The sequence below is a fragment of the Coccinella septempunctata genome, chromosome 7 (assembly GCF_907165205.1).
Source record: "Coccinella septempunctata chromosome 7, icCocSept1.1, whole genome shotgun sequence".
Taxonomy (NCBI): Eukaryota; Metazoa; Arthropoda; class Insecta; order Coleoptera; family Coccinellidae; genus Coccinella; species Coccinella septempunctata.
The window spans coordinates 23058680-23077426 of record NC_058195.1 but is presented as its reverse complement, the minus strand read 5'-3'; the positions used below and the strand labels follow the sequence as shown (position 1 = coordinate 23077426).

General features: G+C 39.8%; 2 protein-coding genes across 2 annotated transcripts in view; one reads left to right on the top strand and one right to left on the bottom strand.

Moving 5' to 3' along the window:
• The window catches only part of LOC123316425 (dynein axonemal heavy chain 3), a 2043583-nt gene that overhangs the window by 2015334 nt on the left and 9502 nt on the right, over window positions 1–18747 (top strand). The gene's annotated exons all lie outside the window — the stretch shown is intronic.
• On the bottom strand, window positions 15262–16598 carry LOC123316426. Its single transcript, XM_044902500.1, has 2 exons — window positions 15437–16598; window positions 15262–15401 (listed from the first exon to the last, which is right to left on the bottom strand). The coding sequence occupies exons 1-2, from the start codon at window positions 16498–16500 to the stop codon at window positions 15353–15355; spliced, it is 1113 nt and encodes a 370-aa protein (XP_044758435.1). The 5' UTR covers window positions 16501–16598; the 3' UTR covers window positions 15262–15352.

Sequence of the window (18747 nt, the reverse complement as noted above, 5' to 3'; positions counted from 1 at the left end):
TGTTTGTTGGTTCAAAATGTTCAATCCCTGGGTACAGCCTACAATGGCCTACAACTGATGATTAATCAAGAGGAAGCAGACGTGATAGCAATAACTGAGCACTGGAAGTGTATTGATGAACTAAAAACATATCAATTCAGTGGTTATAAACTTGTTTCAAATTTCAGTCGTTCAAGGGGCCGTCATGGGGGTTGTGCCATTTATAGTAGGACTAAATTTAAATGTACTGAAAGGCTGGACTTTAGTTCACTAAATATATGTAATGTTTTCGAATGTTGTGCTGTTCAACTGAAATTCGAATGTCGCAAGTTGCTCATTATCTGTGTTTATAGGCCCAACACTGCACCACTTGCTGATGTGGGTTTATTTCTTGAACAGCTCAGGGCAGTTCTTGAACGATGCGCCACAGAGAAGGTTGAATATATTCTGGTAGGTGACTTCAATATTAATATTTTAACGAATTCCCCTGATAAAGTGGAGTTTTTATCCTTATTAGAGAACTTCCATGTGAATGTTACTAACTTTGCACCTACTCGTCCTGCATCTGGGTCTTGCGTGGACAATGTATTGACCTCAGTTACTGGTAAAACTGAAGTTATCGAATACTACATCAGTGACCATTCGGGACTCAAATTCGTCTCCAATCTTCATGTGAATTCAGATAATGTATTACATAATACAAAAATCAAAAAACGTTTCATCAATGAGAAATCCATCGACAATTTTCTCCAGGAACTTTCTTATGCCGTATGGGACGACATCTATGCCAGTCAGCTTGACCCTAACCAACTCTGGAAAGTTTTTCACGAACGCTACTTGGAATATTTTGAACGGTGTTTTCCTAAGCACACTATTAGAGTATCTCCATCAACAAGAAATTTCAAATATTCTAAGGAAATTAAAGAACTCAAGGGAATTTTGGACAAACTACACACAGTTATATTTGCTAAGCCTGAATATAAGAAAACGTATTCAATTTAAAAAAAAAAATATGATTCTCTTTTGTCCAAGAAAAAAAAAGGAATATTACAATAATATTATTCTGAATTCAGAAAATAAGTCGAAAGCTTCCTGGAAGATAATCAAATCACTTACAGGAAAAGGGAGTTTAAACAAGATTCCTCATTCTAGTAGTGACCCTTCTTCGCTTGCAAAAGAATTCAACAACTTTTTTGCGGACATCTCAACAAAGATAACTAAGAACTTGGCCAAATCTCCTATGGGAGATTCGGTGAAAAGGCTGGAGAAATCTTTCTACATGTTCGATATTTCTCAGAATGAAGTTTTGTCCACCGTCAAATCTTTGAAGAATAAAATGTCTTGCGGGTATGATGAGGTACCAATGAAAGTCTTGAAGGCATCAATTAACCATATAATTGAACCACTTACTTTCCTCATAAATCGTTCATTCAAGGAGGGTATATTTCCCGATAACTTGAAGATAGCCATAATAAAACCACTATTCAAGAAGGGTGATATTGATGACTTGAATAACTATAGACCTATAAGTATTCTCCCCTCATTCTCCAAGGTTTTCGAGAAAATTCTTTGCAAAAGATTGTCCAGTTTTTTCCGTAAGTTCGATATACTTTCACCGAACCAGCATGGCTTCCTTAGGGATAGAAGTGTTGAAACTGCTATTTTTGAGCTTCTTAATGAAATAACAGTTGCTATGGAAGAGGGGGAGATTCCATTGGCTATGTTTTTAGATCTTTCCAAAGCCTTCGATTGTGTTGATCATAAAAGGCTCTTGGAAATCCTTGAGGAATGTGGAATAAGAGATACACAACTGGAACTTCTGGAGAGTTACCTAACATCTAGAAAACAAAGAGTTGTCCTGGAGGTTAATGGCGATTATTTTACATCAGATGATGTTGATATAACCTTGGGCGTTCCCCAGGGCAGCATTATAGGTCCACTTCTATTCATTGTGTATATAAATTACTTGGCTCTTTTGAATTTTTGTTCATACAAGAAAGTTTCATTGAGATTGTTTGCTGATGACACAAATTACCTGATCCGTTCTCCTTCTATCAGTTCTGCCATTCATGATTCAGATATCGTTATGAACCTTATATTTCAGTGGTTGTCCAATCACAATCTTGTGATCAATGTGGATAAGTCTCAATGTTTGTTTTTCTATAGTGAAAGATCTAAACTTCAGTATCCTACATCGATTCACGTTCTAAATGGTACTGTTCGGGTGGAGGCTGATGTCAGGTTTTTGGGGCTGGTTCTCGATAAACATCTGAAATGGGGACCCCATATCGAGCAATTAAGAAGTAGACTTAACTCCACCTCCTATGCACTTTTCATGTTGAGAAGTCAGGTTGATTTCGAAGTCCTTAAATTGGTTTATTATGCAAACTTCCATTCGCTAATTTCCTATGGAATTATTTTCTGGGGTTGTTCCACTCACGTGGACACAATTTTTGTAACTCAAAAAAGAGCATTACGTACCATGTTAAGATTAGGTTATAGAGCGAATTGTAGAGGACTGTTTAAGGGAAATAATATTCTGACAGTTTACGGTGTGTACATTTATAAATTGTTAATATTCTTCAGTAAAAACAACCATTACTTCAGAGATTTCAGGAATTTGAATAACACGAGAAGAATGTATCCCTACATTTTACCTTTACATAGTACTGTCAACAGGGGTAAAGCTGTGGAGTGTATGGCTATAACTTTATTTAATGTTTTACCAAGGAAGCTCAGAGATATAATGTGTCATGAAAAATTTAAAAAATCATTGTATAGTTTTATTCTGGATTGTGAACCGTATAGTTTAGAAGAATTTAAGGAGTTTTGTAAGAAATGAACAATGTTTTGTTTTTGTGCGATTTGACTTGTTTCATCTTTTATTCCAAGCTGGTGTAATTGTTTGAGACCAATAAACATTTATTATTATTATTATTATTATTATTATCGCGATCGCTTCAGTGTGCACTGAATTAGTTGCTTCCATTGCGTTTGCACGGTTATAAGAGATCCGTGTCGAATCAGGGTCGGGTTGCTTATCGAATCACCTGTCGCATCGTTTATCGTATCGCTCCAGTGAGAACCGCGCCTAAAAGCAACCGTACGCAAGCAAGCCAACAAAGCAGCGTATGTTTCGGGCTGCTTACGTGATGTCATTTGGAGGAATAAGGATTTGAGGTTGGACGAAAAAGTACGCATATATAAAGCATGTATTAGGCCTATCATGACGTATTGTATCGAGACAAGAGCCGATACAGCAGAAACCAAGAGGATTCTGAGGACAACAGAAATGAAAGCGTTGAGATAGATAGCAGAAAAAGCACTGCTCGACAAAATACCCGATAGTCAGATAAGAGAACTCTGTAAAGTCCAGGATGTTGTGCGGTGAGGAAGACAGAGAAGAAGGGAGTTGGACCAGCATGTTAGCAGAATGGGCCCTCAAAGATTAGCCCGAATTGCGAGGGATTTGAAGCCACTAGGAGAGAGACCTCCAGGACGTACCTTCAAGAGATGACGTGACAGCTGGCAGTCTACATCGCAGTTACTTCTGCAGAACTCAGCATTAGACTTGAAAGATCGTCAAGAACAGGCCTGAGGCCTAACATAAGAAGAAGAAGAAGTACTTCTATATTTAAAAAGGAATGCATTTCGTTTTTCTCTTACGCCTGTTTTCACAATCGAAGGTTAACCTTTGGTTTAAAAAATTTTACAGGTTAGGTGTTTTAAAATCATACAAAAATAGGTTAACTATCAATAAACTTAACCAATACCTGTATGGGTAAACCTGAAGTAAAATCACAGAATTTTTCTCTATGAATTCCATTCAAAATCCATCATAATCGCTTTTTGAAGTATAGTTCAATCAACGTTATAATAATATAGATTGGAGTTACCAAAAATTGTTTTATCGATTCAAAAATTATTATATTGTTAATATGTGCCTACATATAGGATTTCGATATTGACGCATATAGCAGTGATGAAGAGGAACTTCGACGACCTAAAGAGATCCGTCATAGACCGAATTATTTCAGAGTCTACGACAAGTATATTTTTTTTTAAGTATACTATCAAAAAGATTCTTTTTCAGTATTTTCGATGAAATATAGCATTTGATCGCTCATCCAACAAGAAGTTATAAAATCAAAAAGTTGTACCTAGAGTGGTTCCAAACTGCACCGAACTGTAGAGAATATTCATGTTTCTTGCTATGTATACACAAACATTAGGTATTCAAAAGGTATTGATCGAATGGCAAAATTTGAACTGATTAGTAACTGAATGATTCGTTTTTAGTTTGAATTTTCGAAATTTTCCAATTCAACTATATCATAGACATATAAAACGAGAAGAAATACAACTCCCTTGCTAAAATTCTTTGACACTGTTTCTAGCGCAGCGCTACTTCCAAATCACACCGGCAGAAATCGGAACTACTGCTCTGTGGCAGTAGTCGTTGAAAGTGGGCCATTTTTAAAATCTATTCATTCGATTTGAAATTCTGAACACCAGTAGACTTTGCGTCGTCTTACTTGCAATTTACAAATGAAACTATTTCATTCATTTGCAACAAAACTGAAGATACTACATTAGGTACTGATAAATTAATGAAAAATTAGTTGATTGAAAAATAAATCGTGATTTTTTCAACTATTGAATTGTAGGTACATTAGCAATTAAAATTGAAGACTCAAATTGCAGGGAGTGTTGTAGTCAATTACAAATTATTGAAAAATAAAATGAGAGCAGTTTAGGAAGGATCGAAATATTTATCAACTTTTAAACCATATCTCTAACAAGTTTTTCTATAGAAAATGACATTGGTTACGAATATAACGACATAACTATCACAATAAACCAGAAATGAATTATAGGTATTCTTGTAATTCGTCCTGTTGACTGGATCTTCGAAGTCTTCTTTTCGGTAAACTTTCTATTTCTTCTGGTAAAGCATTTTCGAGGGAAATTCTTTTAAGGAATGTTGAGGTTTCAAATACTGAAAATACATCCATAAATAAGTACTCAGTCGCACAATTGTACTCCATCTCAAATTAGGATTTTCATAAGACTAACGCTTGGTTTTTTTATCATCTTTGAGTATTCAACTCGGTCGTATTCAATCTCGATGGTATTATTTTTTGAACGAATATATGTAGTATAGAATCATATTAACACATCGTGTACTGTGCAAACGTATTTCGGAGTGCTCCTCAATTTACACCATTTTGATCGATTTCTTTTTGAATGTTAAAAGTTTGAGTTTGTTCATTTGAGTGCTGAGGTAGGAATTTCCCCTTATTTTTGTTCGTTCTGGTTTTTCTATTAGGAAAGAAGTCGCTGTTTTTTGGGAGTTCCCCTTGTATATTTTCTTCCACGGCGGCGGCAGCGGTTACACATATTAGCTCATCTTATCTGCTGAAACGAGGGTGTTCATATGTTTGATTGTATTTTCTGTCTGGAACTGAAATACGCTGCTCAACACTGAAACGTTGCTTCCTCTGTCTTTCTCCCCGTCCTATTCCCATTTAACGCGGTCGACCTTCTGTGATAAGTCTCTCCTATAGACCCAGGAAAGTGAAGTGTGTTTGATCCTGGTTCCCTTCCAATACAACAGATGAACTGCTAGTGTCAGTTTACATCTGGTTCCGCGTTTGCTCATCAGTTGCTGCTTTGTTTAATCTGATCCTAGGGATTCAAGAATACCGTAGTACTGGATTACTGTTCAGCCGTCATAATGCCAGCTTGTCTGAGTTGTTCCAAAGCTATACCACATGAATCTGGCTCCATTTCCTGCTCAACTTGTAGAAATCATTTTCACCTACAATGCGTCAAGTTCACGACTGAAGACAAGAAGGCCCTTGATGAGGTTGGTACCAGGTGGTTTTGCACCTACTGCACCTCCTCCCGGAGAAATAAGCGGATTCCTCCATCCAACTTGTCAAGCTGCGATGCCAATAAACCATCCAAATCGACTTCTGTTTCGGAAGATGCACCACTCACGATGCGTGAGTTCAGACTATTGATGGACAAGTTGGATGGTCTATCATCTAACATTGTTGCAATTCAAAATGACATCGCTACAATAAAAGATACCCAGCGTAATCTACAGATTGAAGTTTCTCGTTGCTCATCTTCAATTGCCAAGCACGACCAAGTACTAACCCAACATGAGAATAAGCTGGAGCGGCATGAGTCCGAATTATCTGATGTGATTACCAACCTCTCTGAGGTGAAAAAGGATATTTTGGAGCTGAAGGCTGATTTCCGTACTTCTAACGAATGGAGCACTCCAGTGGACACTGCTGAGATTGTGGAGCGGGTAGGGAGGTCAAACAATATTATAATTCGAAACGTTCCGGGATCAAACGTGATTGAGCGGGACACCACCCTGGTCAATCAAATCATAGATTATAATATTCCTCAGCAGTCTCATCATGTCATCTCGATATCCCGGATTGGCACTCTTGCTCCTCCCAAGAACCGTCCAATACTTGTGTCTTTCGGCAACCCTACTATCGTCAAAAAAATATTGAGGAACAGAAAACTTTTAAAGCAAGTAGACTCTTTTCGAGGAGTTTCTCTTTCAGGCGACATGACTCCAAATCAGTCCAAACATCTTCGAGAGTTGCGTGATAGTCTTAGGCAGCGGCAGCAGCGAGGGGAGACTGATCTTACTATAAGATTCATCAGGGGTGTTCCAAGGATAGTCTCCCAAACTGTTGATAATGATTCGGAAAACTAACAGGGCCTGTACATCTATGGAACTTACTTTATACAAATGCGCGTTCACTGAAGAACAAGATGAATGAGCTCGTGACACTCGCTGACCACTTCAGACCTTCTTTCAGTATCGATGGTTACTCATTGTTCCGGAGTGACAGTGCTACAAACGTTGGTTTCGGTGGCGTTTGCATCTATGTTGTGGAGGAATTACGTAATAGTTTCGATATCAAAGTCACTAGTCTTGCGTTGCCTGGCATCGATACTATATTTTTGGACTTGTGTTCTCCTGAATTCTCAGCCTATGTTGGCTGCATATATCGTCCTCGTCCCCCCTCTTCAGACATTTCTCTCTTCGAGCATCTGGCTTCCATTTCAGGTTGCAAAAGAAATATAGTTATTGCTGGGGATTTCAACTTCAGAGAGCTCACCTGGCCAATTACTGGTCCCCCACCTGGTACTTCCTTGTCTGCACAATTCCTCACAGTGCTCCAAGATGCAGGTCTATCCCAGCTTGTTGATTTACCTACAAGATTTATACCGGGCCAGACTCCGTCCACACTTGACCTTTTGCTGACTGACGATGATGCCCTAATCAATGGAATCACTCCTCAAGACCCTATCGGGAAATCGTACCACGCAGTTATTACAGCTAACATCCAGTTCACATGCTACCCGAGGACCACTTGTAGTAGAAAAAAAAAATTATTGATTACTGCTCCCTGAACCAGAGTTTGTCATCGGTAGATTGGGATCAGGTGTTTTACCCTGGTATCGATGTCGACACTGCCTGGAATTCTTTCGTTTCCGTTCTCAAAGAGAATATAGATAATAGTACCACCTTTCGCATCACTCGAAATCATGGCTGAATGATGGCTTGATAGACCAAATCCGCTACAAGAAAAGTCTCTGGCAGCGATACCTACGTAATAGATCGCGGACCAGCTATGATGCTCATAGACGCTATTCGAACCAGTTGTCGGCATCCATCAAGTTGGTGAAGGACAATTTTGAGAACAAATTGGCTAGCTCAAGAAATCGGAAGCAATTCTACAAATACGTCAGATCGACTCTCAATTCAAAAGTTTCAACACCTCATGTTCGAGACCATGATGGTGAGATTCGCTCTGATTCTCTGGAATGTGCCAACTCCTTTGCCAAATCTTTTGCTTTATCGTTCACATCGGAACCGGATGGCCCAATTCCTGCTGTAGAGGCACCAAGATGCAACCAGACTTTGGATCGTATTGACTTTGATTCAACGGATGTTGGTGATATTCTGAGATCACTTGACCCCACCTCCGCACCAGGTCCTGATAACATCCCAGGAAGCATCCTTAAAAACTGTGCTGAGTCTCTAGCTGATCCCATTACCAGACTACTCAATATGTCTTTCGACTCTATGAAGCTGCCTTCATTATGGAAACATGCCAAAGTAACTCCAGTGTATAAGAAAGGGGACAAGCTCGATCCTTCTAATTATAGGCCCATAAGTTTGCTTTCGATAGTTGGTAAGATCGCTGAGAGATTGGTGAGTTCGAGACTTTTGTCGTTCCTTCAGCTCAATGGCATTATTTCTGCTGATCAGCATGGTTTTCTTCCGTGGAGGTCAGTCATAACTGCCTTGCTGAACTGCTTTGACGAGTGGACTAAGTCAATTCATAGAAACATTCCGATAGATGTTGCATAGTTGGATTTCTCGTGTGCATTCGATCGTGTGCCGCACAGAAGACTCCTCCACAAGCTCGACCATTTTGGTGTCAGGGGTGGTCTCCATCGGTGGATTGAGTCGTTTCTACTGGATCACCGATTTCAGGTGAGGGTGGCGGACGTTGTTTCTCCGGGATTTGCAGTTAGTAGTAGCGTGCCCGAGGGTTCTGTCCTCGGCCCAATACTTTTTTTGGCCTACGTGGCTGATCTGCCGACGGGATTGGTCTGCCGTCAATCTTCATATGCTGATGACATTAAGATCTTCGCCGATGTCTCTTCAAGTGCAGGCTTACAGCAGGATTCAGATCGCATATTCGAGGGGTCCAACAGGTGGCTCTTGCCATTGAATATTGAAAAATGTGCTATTATGCACTTGGGAAAAGGAAATCCCGGGCACGACTATTTCATTGATGGGCACTTGGTACGTGTTACCAGATGCCATAGCGATCTTGGCGTTCTGGTTTCCGACGACCTCAGTTGGTCCCAACATATTGATAGTGTAGCAAGCAGAGCTAATAAACTCATATACCTCATCAGGCGATCATTTCCTCGATGCTCAGTGGAGACCTGCAAATTACTCTACACGACTTATATTCGACCCATCCTGGAGTATGCTGGTCCTGTCTGGGCACCTGTGCTGGATCGAGATCGTGAAACCCTGGAGTCGGTCCAGCGTAGAGCTACCAGGATTCCATTCGGTGTCACACGTCCAACTTACGAGGAGAGGCTCAGTTTGTTTGGTCTACCATCTTTTTCGGATCGTCGTGCGCGGGGCGATCTCATCGTGGCTTATCGCGCCCTCTACGGGCTTTTCGGATGTGATATGAGTGGTCTGTTTGTGATGGATCGGGCGGGCCGCCGTGGTCATCGTTTCAACCTGTACCGCGAAAATTTCAAGTGTACAGTTCGTGAGCATTTTTTCTCCAATCGTGTATTCCGAGCTTGGAATGCACTGCCTAGTGAAGTGGTATGAGCCCCGTCAGTGAACGCTTTCAAAAACCGTCTTGATCGGCACTTGACTGTATCGTAATTCTCATTCTCTTTTTTCTTGCCTTCTCTTTTTGGTTGTATCGTTATAATTCTTTTTGAACTCTTGTACGTCTTTCGCTGTCAGTGTGTTTTTTTTTATCTGTATGTATCTGAGATGTATAGGCTCCTGTCTCTTCTCTTATCAATATTAAATAATAATAATAATAATAATAATACTTGGAAACCGTCGAACACTCTGCAGAAAGTAAAATGCAGAAACTGATTGGCAAACCTTTGCATGGGAGGCACCAGAATGAGGTCAACCATGATTACGTCGACATATCTGCGTCGAACTATTGGTTGACTTCCGGAAGGTTGTTTCCTGAGACAGAGGGCTTCATGCTCGCCATCCAGGATCAGGTGATTCCAACAAGAAATTACATGAAGTACATCGCCAAGGATGCCTCAGTGGCTGACGATAGCTGTCGTTATGGCTGTGCGACACATGAAACTATCCAACACATCACCGGGGGATGTCAGAAGTTCGCGGGCACGGAGTACAAAAATAGACGTGATGCCGTTTCCAAGATTCTTCACCAAGAATTGACACTAAAATATCAACTCCTAAGTTTGAAAAAGGTTCCTGTTCAAAAATCGAGGGTGTTATGATTTTTAATTAAAGAGTAGTGGACTGTATTAAAAGATAATTGAGTTGGAGATGGTATAAAAACATTTATTAAGTATCATTCACAACCATAAAATGAATATGTCACCGGCATGAAGCTAATACAGTAAAAAGCAACTAATATTAACCACATCTATAAACTCAGAGAGACAATATCCAATTAAAAACAAGGGATGGTCCAGAGCAGTTCAAATGAGAAGTCACTTGATGTCAGACTTAGACGTTGAGGAGTTCAATAAATTCAATATCAACACAACGGTTACACAGTGATAGGGCAATCAATTGAAAATTGATTGCGAGAGCCTCCTTTTTCTATCAGAAAACGCGAAGGTCAGAATACTGAATTTTAAAGAGAAGACGCGAGAGTACAGAGAAATAGGCCCGAGGTGAAACTGCAATGTCTAAGTCTGATCATCAACGAGAAATCGATACATTAAATTTGAGTTGATCAATAATGTTAATGTAAGTATGAGCAGAACAAGAGTAGCACAAGTTAAATGAGAAGCACAGAATTAATGAATTTGAGAAGCACTAGAATATTAAAAATAATATAAAAACGGCAATAAATTCTAATTAAATGAGAAGTTCGATAATAATTAATTTAATGAAAAGGACAATCATAATAAATATGAGAAGAACATAGTATAATTCATATACATTGAGATGATCTTGAAGAGTGCAAAAATTTATCAATGAATTCAGCATTTACAGAGACGAACTGCTTACAAGTAAGCACGATTAGAACGTTCATCAGAAAAATAAAAGGAACAATTGATAAATTAAGAGAAGTCATGAGAGTACTGAGTTGAATAAATCTCTAATCGTAGATTTTGAGATGTGCTGAAGGCTGAGAAAACTAACATGCATGTTGAGTCCGATGAATGAATATAGAAGAGAAACAATGAGAGTACATATTATAAAGAGTAGACCATAGTAAATGAGTAGACATGAGTGTTCGAGCAGACTTTCCAGGGTGGAGCCTAGGTCGAGGTGTATCGAGCATTATCACTGATCGCTTAACGAAACTTGAGGTGTTCATATCCTTTTCTGAGAAAAACAGCAACATCCAGGGTCCACCCTGGAGAATATGAGGATTTATTCATCTGAAACTCAACACCATGAATTAGTCATATGTATAACGAGGTGATCATAAGAGTTGTTATAAAAATGATTAAACTGATTCTAATTATAAAGAATATTAAGAGAAGACAATGAATCAGATATCAATTTTATGGAGATGACCTTGAGAAGTTTCAATCCTGGTGCTACATACCCATTTTCATGTGAGAAGATCTAGAGAAGTCTGAAAATCTATATAAATTATGAAATATAATAAAATATATAGGTCTGAGACGACAATGGTTCGAGTTGAGTTGAGTGGACTTTTCAATTGAGCAGTGCTCGCAAGGATTCGGAATCTATTTCTAGATTCTGAATCTCTTGCACGTGGACTAATTTCTTCAGAGTGAAATGGTCATGAAAATGGTGTAATTTATAATTTTGAGCAGTCTGAGATTACTTTACCTTATGAGATGAACAATTGAGCACCAGGATTGTGCGAGAAGACTTAAAAATTGAGAACAACTAAAAGAGGTGAACTTAAAATGAGGTGTTACAAAATCACATTGATAGCAGCGCGAAGTTAATTCAACGGAGCTAACGAAGAGAATCTTAAGAATATGTAAATGTGTAGGTTTTTCACTTCTGAAAAACACGGAAAGTGGGGCCGCTGCGTCGTTCAACCAGCGCACCGCCGAGTCGGGGTACCATACGTGGCCACCGGAGCTGGTCAGGAGCGTCGACTAGAGAGAGGTCGGAGGGGGGCTTCGCTCAATTTTTAACATTCCGCCCGCCATAACTAACAGCGTTAGTTATCGAGATGACTAGAGAGGTTGAAATTCCTTCTTGGTTGCTTCGTCTGAAGAGTTGACTGGTAGAATTGCTTTCTTCGAGATTGGTCTGGTTAGAGTGGACGTGGAGGTCTTGAGGGTACCCTGCGTGCATGGTCATTACTCGCCCTAATGGCCACTTACAGGGAGGTAATCGCTCGTCATTGATGAGAAAGGGACGAGATGGTCTGACACGTTGTTCTGGTGATTGTCCCATGAGTTGTTGAGCTCTTATACCTCGTTGCCTTGCACATACAACACACTTCAGGATGTGGGATTTCACTGGGGCTCTTCTTCCAATGATCCAATATTGTTGTCGGATGGTGGACAGTGTGAGTTGTGTACCTCCGAGGAGTATTCGTTTGTGAGCAGAATCTATAATCAGAGAAGTCTATTGAGAAGCTCGAGGAATTGTTGCAGGATGCTTGCTATCTGTGTCTAATAGAGCGTTGGTGATTCGTCCGCCTACACGAATGACACCTTCATGGTCGATGAACGCCGTGAGTCTACTGAACACATGCGAGGATGACAGAGCAGTACCATTTTGAAGAGCCTTGAGTTCTTGAGGAAAATACACTTGTTGAGTAGCCTTGATCCAATAGATCCTTGATTTTTCCAAGTCAGTTGAGGTGAGCGGAGTTGAGAAGTTCAGAGTTGAGGAGTGTCTGAGTCGGGCGAGGACTCTTAAACAAAGAGAGGTGATTCTTAACAGTTTATTGAGAGAAGAATACCTGTATATAAGATCCCACGAGTAGTCTTGAGTTACGGCCGTGAGGAGGTTCTTGGTGGGTCTTGCTCAGATTCGGGGTCAATTGTCGTTGCCGGCTGACGATTGGGCCAGGAATCTGGTGACTTGGAAATCCATGGTGGTCCCGTCCACCATAGAGTGCTGTTCAGTAGTTGAGATGACGAGAAGCCACGAGAAGCACAGTCCGCTAGATTTTCCTTGCCGGAAACGTATCTCCATTGTGCACCTGGAGTTAGTTCTTGGATGAGCTCTACCCTGTTTCGAACAAAGTCCTTCCAGCGAGCTGGGTGAGATGTGATCCACGTGAGAGAGACTGTTGAGTCCGTCCACAAAGTCGTTGAGTGTATCTGTGTATCTAAAACACGATGAGCATAATTAGTTAACTTGGCCAAGATGAGAGATGCTGTGAGTTCGAGTCGCGGGATTGTGAGGCGTTTCAAATAGTCCAAGAGCTAGTGAACCCTGGGAGTAACGGTCTCCCTGTAAGGTTAGAAATTTGTATACTTACGATTTATGACATGCTAAGAGCAATAGCCATGACCTGGCAGGCGTCAGCCCTGCACGTCATCAGCCCCTTTATTTTTTGGACTGTTAAGTAAATTGAGTTTCAGAACTTGTTTCTGTAAATTTGAAAATTTAATAGGATAAAGTTCATTTATTGTACATCTTAAAAAAAAATTGACAGGCGATTACAATAAGCAAAAGTATATGACAGATCAATTAGAAAACGTACAGTTGATGAGGTAAAATAAACTTTATCCTGTATACTTAAAATTTTTATATGTTTTCAAGTAAACGTCTCAGAGTAAATAAGTACAATGCCAGGCGGTTTTGAACAGCATAAGACCTTGACAGGCGAGGGGACAGCTGCTAAGGGCGTGCTAATAAGATATGTTACATGAACGCATACAGTAAATGATAATTGTAATTTCATCGTAATTCTGTAACAATTTAGCTTCAAACCGCTGGATACTAAAATTAACATCAACATCTTCATCATTTTCCTCGAGTATTCCTTGTAATAATTCAAAGTATCATTTACATAAGTATGTGAATGAAAATATCCTTTTTTTATTTATTATTTCCTCGCTGATAAAAATTTGCATTTCATCAAAAGCCAGTTTGTGAAAATATTTCCAAGTCTTCTTCGGTGGTGATTTTGTCTTCGCTTGTTCTTGTAAAGTATATATGGCAATTGTTCGACAGCTATTATGATAAAAAATCAATGGGCTTAAATCTGCGCTAACTTTTTCATAAAATTCATTATTTTCGCCAAATTCTTTCAAAACTTGCATCAAACTTGCTCTTTCTGACGAGTGAAGAGGTTGGTACCGCCCTTTCACTCGTTTATATTTATTTCGACAAAACACACATAGCCTATCAGCATGGCTAGTTTTAGTAACGGGCACTTCAGCAGATGTTGATGATCCGCTTTCTTCAGTAGCTATTGGAGGGGCTACTGTCACTGTTTCTAAGTTTGTCGATGTCATTTCTATAAAAAAAAGCCATTGAGATATTCATATTTAATAATTAATTATAATTTTTATTTTTACGTAATTATTTTTATTTCCGTCAATAATAATTAATAAATCGTGATTTGCACATTAATATAATTATTGTTACAGTACCATTATTATGAATAATTTCCATTTAATATATATTTAATAATGATAAAATTTGTACCACTTAATAAAATCAAAAATATAGTTACAATTAAAGAATAAAGCCTAGTAAAAAATATAGAAGTTCATAAAAAATACCTGATGATGATGCTGGTAGATTTGAAGAAGTTGATGATTCACTTGTGCGATATTTTTTCATCACAGCAAGAAAGTTTTCATAAAATTTTACATGGTAACCAGTATTTGCGTTAATTTCCTCTGGCAAAGAAATATCTTTAAATTTTATATTATTGTCTTTTCTTATTTTCAATATTGAGTTACTTTTATTCAACGTAGTCTCTGTAAATCGTACAGTTTTTTCGTCAGTGTCTTCGTTACAAATCACACAAACCACGTGTTCCAATTCCATCTTGCACACTATTTAGTGAAATGTTAATATTAAGTAGAACAATGCACAATATCACTGCACAATTTTTCTTATTTGCACGCCCTTAGCAGCTGTCCCCTCGACTGTCAAGGTCTTATGCTGTTCAAAACCGCCTGGCATTGTACATATTTACTCTGAGACGTTTACTTGAAAACATATAAAAATTTTAAATATACAGGATAAAGTTTATTTTACCTCATCAACTGTACGTTTTCTAATTGATCTGTCATATACTTCTGCTTATTGTAATCGCCTGTCAATTTTTTTAAGATGTACAATAAATAAACTTTATCCTATGAAATTTTCAAATTTACAGAAACAAGTTTTGAAACTCAATTTACTTAACAGTCCAAAAAATAGAAGGGCTGATGACGTGCAGGGCTGACGCCTGCCAGGTCATGGCTATTGCTCTTAGCATGTCATAAATCGTAAGTATACAAATTTCTAACCTTACAGGGAGACCGTTACACCCAGGGTTCACTAGCTCTCCAGCTAAAAGGCGTTACTTTTGTTTTCGAGCAGCGCAATGTGACTTTGGATCCTGTGGACGGTGAGCGGACTACGAGATAGAGGACTGCTGCCATGGCAAGTTGAGAAGCATCAGAGAAGCCGTGAAGTTCTATGGTAGTATTTTCTTGGGTGCCTACCCAGCGAGGAGATCGTACATTGACCAATGATTTGAGATCTTCTCTGATGTTGCACCATCTTTCTGTGAGTTGAGGTGACAGTGGTTCGTCCCATGACAGTTTCTGGAGCCAAAGTTCCTGCAACAACATTTTGGCCTTGATCGTGACAGGGGATACTAAACCAAGTGGATCAAAGAGTTGAGCGATATGAGATAACATAGTACGTTTAGTTACCACAGACCCAGATGAGCTTGAGTTGATCTTGAATGAGAAGTAATCCTCTTGAGGATACCAGAGTAGGCCTAGAAGTTTCGTTGAAGTAGGACAGTCGTCAAATGAGATCGGCGATGGTATCATTTCTTCCTCGGTTACCATCTTGAGCGTACTAGGAGAGTTCGATTGCCACTTTGCTAAGGGGAGGCCGCCCGCCATGCAGAGATTTTTCAGGTCGATAGCGATTTCTGAGAGTTCTTCTTTCGTGTCTGAACCACCATAGATATCATCAACATAGCGACCTTTGGTGAGTGGTGGAATGGCGAGTGGATACTTGTGACCTTCATCTTCGATGAGCTGGAGGAGGACTCGAATGGCCAAGAAAGGAGCAGCCTTGGTTCCATAGGTGACGGTGGTGAGGTGGTACGTCGCTATCTCATCTTCTGAGTTTCGCCAGAGAATGCATTGGAGATCCCAATCGTCTGGATGCACCATGATCTCTCTGTACATCTTCGTGATGTCTGTGGAAAACACAAATTTAAAGCGACGTACCCAGAACAATACATCAATCACATCTAACTGAAGTTTCGCTCCTGTGTGCATGATGTCGTTCAGTGAGAGGCCTGTTGAGGTGGGACTGGAACCATTGAACACTACTCGCAATTTGGTGGAGGAGCTGTCTGGTTTGAGAATTCCATGATGCGGCAAATAGTATCTGGGATGCGAGATGTCTGAGGGAGCCTTCTTCATGTGCTTGAGTTGTTCGTATTCAGTGAGGAAGTCCTTGTAGAGCTGGCAATATTCTTGGTTTCCCTCGAACTTGCGAAATTGTCCTTGGAGGCATCGGAAGGCACGTTGTCTGGAAGATCCCAAAAGATTAGATGATGATTTTAATGGGAGTCTTACCATGTATCGTCCAGAAGGAAGTCGAGAGTGAGTGGTCTTGAAGTGGTCTTCGCATTCCTGCTCGTCAGCAGTGAGGTGACTTACGGAGGTGGACTTGACTTCTTCTTGTTCCCAGAACTTTTCGAGAAGGCTTTGAAGGTCAAATTCTTGAGTGGCATGGTATTGAGGAGACACACTTGAGCAGACCTCTTGATGAGGGCATATTGGACCTAGGACCAACCATCCAAAGATCGAGAGCTGAGCTGTTGGAGTTGACCCATCTGGCCCTTGTCGGAGTTGAGGAAGAATGATGGAACCATAGACATCAGCACCCAATATGATGTCGATTTGCCTTGAGGTGTAGAACTCTGGATCGGCGAGCTTCAAATTGTCGAGGTGAGGCAAGCGTGGACGTGTGCAACAATTGAAAGATGGTAGATTAGTAAATGGAGATGACAAGATATGAGCATTTATATTCACGGTTTTGTGATTGTGAAGAGATTTCAGTGTGATCAATACTGATCCTCTTGATCTTGAGGCGGCTCCACCAATTCCAACGATGGTGACTTTGGATTGGCTTCGAGGAAGTTTGAGTTGTCTTGAGAAGTCTTCAGAGATGAACGAGAGTTCCGATCCAGAATCGATGAGGAGCCTTGCTTGTACGAGATGACTGGTGTGATGAGCGGTCGATAATGAGATGAGCTGTCTTGGAGGGGTTTTGATGACTGCCTGAACACTTTAGGCTCTTTTCGAGGTGTCTGGCTTGGCTTCGCTGGTCTTTTGAGTAGGCTTGGATGAGGAGGCTTGAAGTGAATTTAGTGAGACGGCTCGGCTGAGGTGGTCGTGGGGCCGTTTTGGCCGTTAAACGAGGAGGCACGATGCTTGAGAAGATCTTAGAGGACACTCTAGACGAGGCGATATTAGAGGCGGCATAGTGAGAGTGCGAAGTTTTGGTCTAGAGCTGGGTCTCATAATAGAAACGAGGACTTGTTTGAGATGAACATTGAGGGATCGAGAAGATCTTCACGCAAAGAGCAGCTAAGAGAAGATGTTTGTCCTCGTATTGAGAAATGAGACTTCCCCAAGCTATGGGAAGTGAGGTGTGCCAGTGAGAGTCAAGCGACAGATCTACTTCAGAGGAGTCGACTGAATAGAAGATCTGAAGTAATGGAGGCGTTCAGGATTAGAAATTGAGGAGTTGAATTACGAGAGAGGACCAACTTGAGTAGTCGCCAGAGAAGACTGGTAATGAGATGTCTGAGCAGACGAGGACGAAGCAACCGGTTGAGATGGCCTTTGAGGTGGCTCGAGAGGCTCCTTGAGAGGACGAATGCTTGTGGAGATGAAGGCATGAGCAGGCTTATTAAAAAAGAATTTATCTTACTCAAAGTATTCTTGATCGAGGTGCACAATATCATGAGACGGCAGAAAAAAGAAATATGATTAGTGAACGATGATAAAATTCCAACCCAACTATCCGGCTCAAAGGACCAAATGTTCAAAAATCGAGGGTGTTATGATTTTTAATTAAAAAGTAGTGGACTGTATTAAAAGATAATTGAGTTGGAGATGGTATAAAAACATTTATTAAGTATCATTCACAACCATAAAATGAATATGTCACCTGCATGAAGCTAATACAGTAAAAAGCAACTAATATTAACCACATCTATAAACTCAGAGAGACAATATCCAATTAAAAACATGTGATGGTCCAGAGCAGTTCAAATGAGAAGTTACTTGATGTCAGACTTAGACGTTGAGGAGTTCAATAAATTCAATATCAACACAACGGTTACACAGTGATAGGGCAATCAATTGAAAATTGATTGCGAGAGCCTCCTTTTTCTATCAGAAAACGCGGAGGTTAGAATACTGAATTTTAAAGAGAAGACGCGAGAGTACAGAGAAATAGGCCCGAGGTGAAACTGCAATGTCTAAGTCTGATCATCAACGAGAAATCGATACATTAAATTTGAGTTGATCAATAATGTTAATGTAGGTATGAGCAGAACAAGAGTAGCACAAGTTAAATGAGAAGCACAGAATTAATGAATTTGAGAAGCACTAGAATATTAAAAATATTATGAAAAGGGCAATAAATTCTAATTAAATGAGAAGTTCGATAATAATTAATTAAATGAAAAGGACAATCATAATTAATATGAGAAGAACATAGTATAATTCATATACATTGAGATGATCTTGAAGAGTGCAAAAATTTATCAATGAATTCAGCATTTACAGAGACGGACTGCTTACAAGTAAGCA

Excerpts from the sequence above, each read along its gene's own strand:
- LOC123316426 (XM_044902500.1), bottom strand. The coding sequence starts at position 16,500 with ATGGTAAGACTCCCATTAAAATCATCATCTAATCTTTTGGGATCTTCC. Across the intron at positions 15,402-15,436 it reads TGGTGCAACATCAGAGAAGA|GGGTAGGCACCCAAGAAAAT; the intron begins TCTCAAATCATT and ends GATCTCCTCGCT.